Raw genomic sequence first — 2,861 nt, forward strand, 5'->3', positions numbered from 1 at the left:
GGTCCCTCGAGCCACCACCTGTCGCCCATCAGTCCCAACCGGACCTCGCTCTAAGGTTCCAGACGACGCCCGCGACTTCCAGAACTCCAGTTCACGAGTCAACAATCTGCTCAAACCATTTTCATTTTCCCGAACGAGCCCCGTCCCCATTCTCTGCTTACTAGTATTTTCTTCCGTAAATTCAGCAAAGTATAGGGGCGTTTGTTCGACTACATTTTCTACACCAATCTCCAGACCACTCCCTCTATCTCCTCCGTTCTAGCCGCCGCCCGAACTCGCCCTCCCTCCCTCCCATCACCTATAAATATCGTCTGCCGCCAGCCCGCTCCCCCCATACACAGAAATAGAAGAAGAAGAAGAGCAAAACAAAACCACCACACACACAAGTAGAAGAAGAGATTATTACCAGCGTCTTTTGAGGGCTTTTTATACTTAGTTATCTCGAGTCTAACAGGAGGAAAGAATAGAAGAGAAGAGAAGAAGTAACGATGGCCGCCGGCAAGGTAGGGAAGGCCATTGGGATCGACCTCGGCACTACGTATAGTTGTGTCGGGGTGTGGATGAACGATCGGGTGGAGATCATCGCCAACGACCAGGGCAACCGGACAACCCCGTCGTACGTGGCCTTCACCGACACGGAGCGGCTCGTCGGCGACGCGGCTAAGAATCAGGTGGCCATGAACCCCCACAACACCGTCTTCGACGCCAAGCGCCTCATCGGCCGCCGCTTCTCCGACCCTTCCGTGCAGTCCGACATGAAGCTCTGGCCGTTCCACGTCGTCGCCGGCCCCGGCGACAAGCCTCTCATCGTCGTCACCTACAAGGGTGAGGAGAAGCGCTTCACCCCCGAGGAGATCTCCTCCATGGTCCTCTCCAAGATGCGCGAGATCGCCGAGACCTTCCTCGGCCACTCCGTCAAGGACGCCGTCATCACCGTCCCGGCCTACTTCAACGACTCCCAGCGCCAGGCCACCAAGGACGCCGGCGCCATCGCCGGCCTCAACGTGATCCGCATGATCAACGAGCCGACCGCCGCCGCCATCGCCTACGGGCTCGACAAGAAAGCCGCCCGCACCGGCGAGCGCAACGTCCTCATCTTCGACCTGGGTGGCGGCACCTTCGACGTCTCCCTCCTCACCATCGAGGAGGGCATCTTCGAGGTCAAGGCCACCGCCGGCGACACCCACCTCGGCGGCGAGGACTTCGACAACCGCCTCGTCAACCACTTCGTCGCCGAGTTCAAGCGCAAGCACAAGAAGGACATCAGCGGCAACGCCCGCGCCCTCCGCCGTCTCCGCACGGCCTGCGAGCGTGCGAAGCGCACCCTGTCCTCCACCACCCAGACCACCATCGAGATCGATTCCCTGTACGAAGGGATCGACTTCTACGCCACCATCACCCGGGCTCGATTCGAGGAATTGAACATGGACCTGTTTCGGCGATGCATGGAGCCGGTGGAGAAGGTCCTCCGGGACGCCAAGATCGACAAAGGTCAGGTCCACGAGGTGGTTCTGGTTGGGGGATCCACGAGAATCCCCAAAGTCCAGCAGCTCTTGCAGGACTTCTTCAATGGGAAGGAGCTCTGCAAGAGCATCAATCCCGACGAGGCCGTGGCCTACGGAGCCGCGGTCCAGGCCGCTATTCTCAGCGGGGAGGCCAACGAGAAGGTGCAGGACCTGCTCCTTCTCGACGTCACACCACTCAGTCTCGGTCTCGAGACCGCCGGCGGGGTGATGACCGTCCTCATCCCGAGGAACACCACCATCCCCACCAAGAAGGAGCAGATCTTCACCACCTACTCCGACAACCAGCCCGGGGTCCTCATCCAGGTCTCCGAGGGCGAGCGGGCGAGGACTAAAGACAACAACTTGCTCGGCAAATTCGAGCTCACCGGGATTCCTCCGGCGCCAAGGGGTGTGCCGCAGATCAACGTTTGCTTCGACATCGATGCCAACGGTATACTGAACGTGTCGGCAGAGGATAAGACTGCGGGGGTGAAGAACAAGATCACGATCACCAACGACAAAGGGAGGCTGAGCAAGGACGAGATCGAGAGGATGGTGAGGGACGCGGAGAGCTATAAGGCAGAGGACGAGGAGGTTAAGAAGAAGGTGGAGGCGAAGAATGCCCTGGAGAATTATGCCTACAATATGAGGAATACGGTGAGGGATGACAAGATAAAGGCTAAGTTGTCCGAGGGAGATAGGCAGAAGATTGAGACGGCAGTGGAGGAGACCATTACATGGTTGGAGGGGAATCAGCTGGCAGAGGTGGACGAGTTGGAGCACAAGCTTAAGGAATTGGAGGAGGTCTGCAACCCAATCATAGCCAGGATGTACCAGGAGGGTGGTGGAGCCGCGGCTGGGGGATATGGAAGCAGTGGTGGAGCTAGCGGAACAGGGGCTGGCCCCAAGATAGAAGAGGTGGACTGAAGAGGTTGCACGAATCCAAGGGGCTGGGCTCGATTTGGTTGTTACTCGTTCTAGTCAGGCTTTGCTGACTCTGGCTTTGTTCTTCTCAGTTTCTTTTGTTTTTATGACTCTTGTTTTCTTTTTCATGGTTGAGAGAGAAGGGATACCTGTGTTATTATTACTTCCTTGATGTAAACGATAATACTTGTTACGTTTGACAGAGATGAATGCTTGCACTTAGAAGCATGATAAACAATAGCTTTATTTGTTTACTTATTTTCGCTTGTGATAGATGCTAATGATTTCCCTATGGCACATTACTACCGCTCTGTTCCAGGCTGACGAGCATAGGCTGGCAGGAGATGTAGCGAAGGAAAGGTTTCACGTCAACTGAGGCATTTGTGCAGGACCACTGCTAAGTTCATCAAATTAGAGTAGCGAAGTGTAATG

At 56.1% G+C, this 2,861-nt stretch overlaps 1 protein-coding gene across 1 annotated transcript; it reads left to right on the forward strand.

The window, feature by feature from the left end:
- Positions 1-263: 263 nt before the first annotated feature.
- Positions 264-2,633, forward strand: LOC105050739 (heat shock 70 kDa protein). Its single transcript, XM_010930867.4, has one exon. The coding sequence runs from the start codon at positions 489-491 to the stop codon at positions 2,430-2,432; it is 1,944 nt and encodes a 647-aa protein (XP_010929169.1). The 5' UTR covers positions 264-488; the 3' UTR covers positions 2,433-2,633.
- Positions 2,634-2,861: the final 228 nt, after the last annotated feature.

Source organism: Elaeis guineensis, chromosome 8 (assembly GCF_000442705.2).
Source record: "Elaeis guineensis isolate ETL-2024a chromosome 8, EG11, whole genome shotgun sequence".
Classification (NCBI taxonomy): Eukaryota; Viridiplantae; Streptophyta; class Magnoliopsida; order Arecales; family Arecaceae; genus Elaeis; species Elaeis guineensis.

Bases quoted from the DNA above. Each gene is read 5' to 3' on its own strand.
- LOC105050739 (XM_010930867.4), top strand. From the start codon at position 489: ATGGCCGCCGGCAAGGTAGGGAAGGCCATTGGGATCGACCTCGGCACT.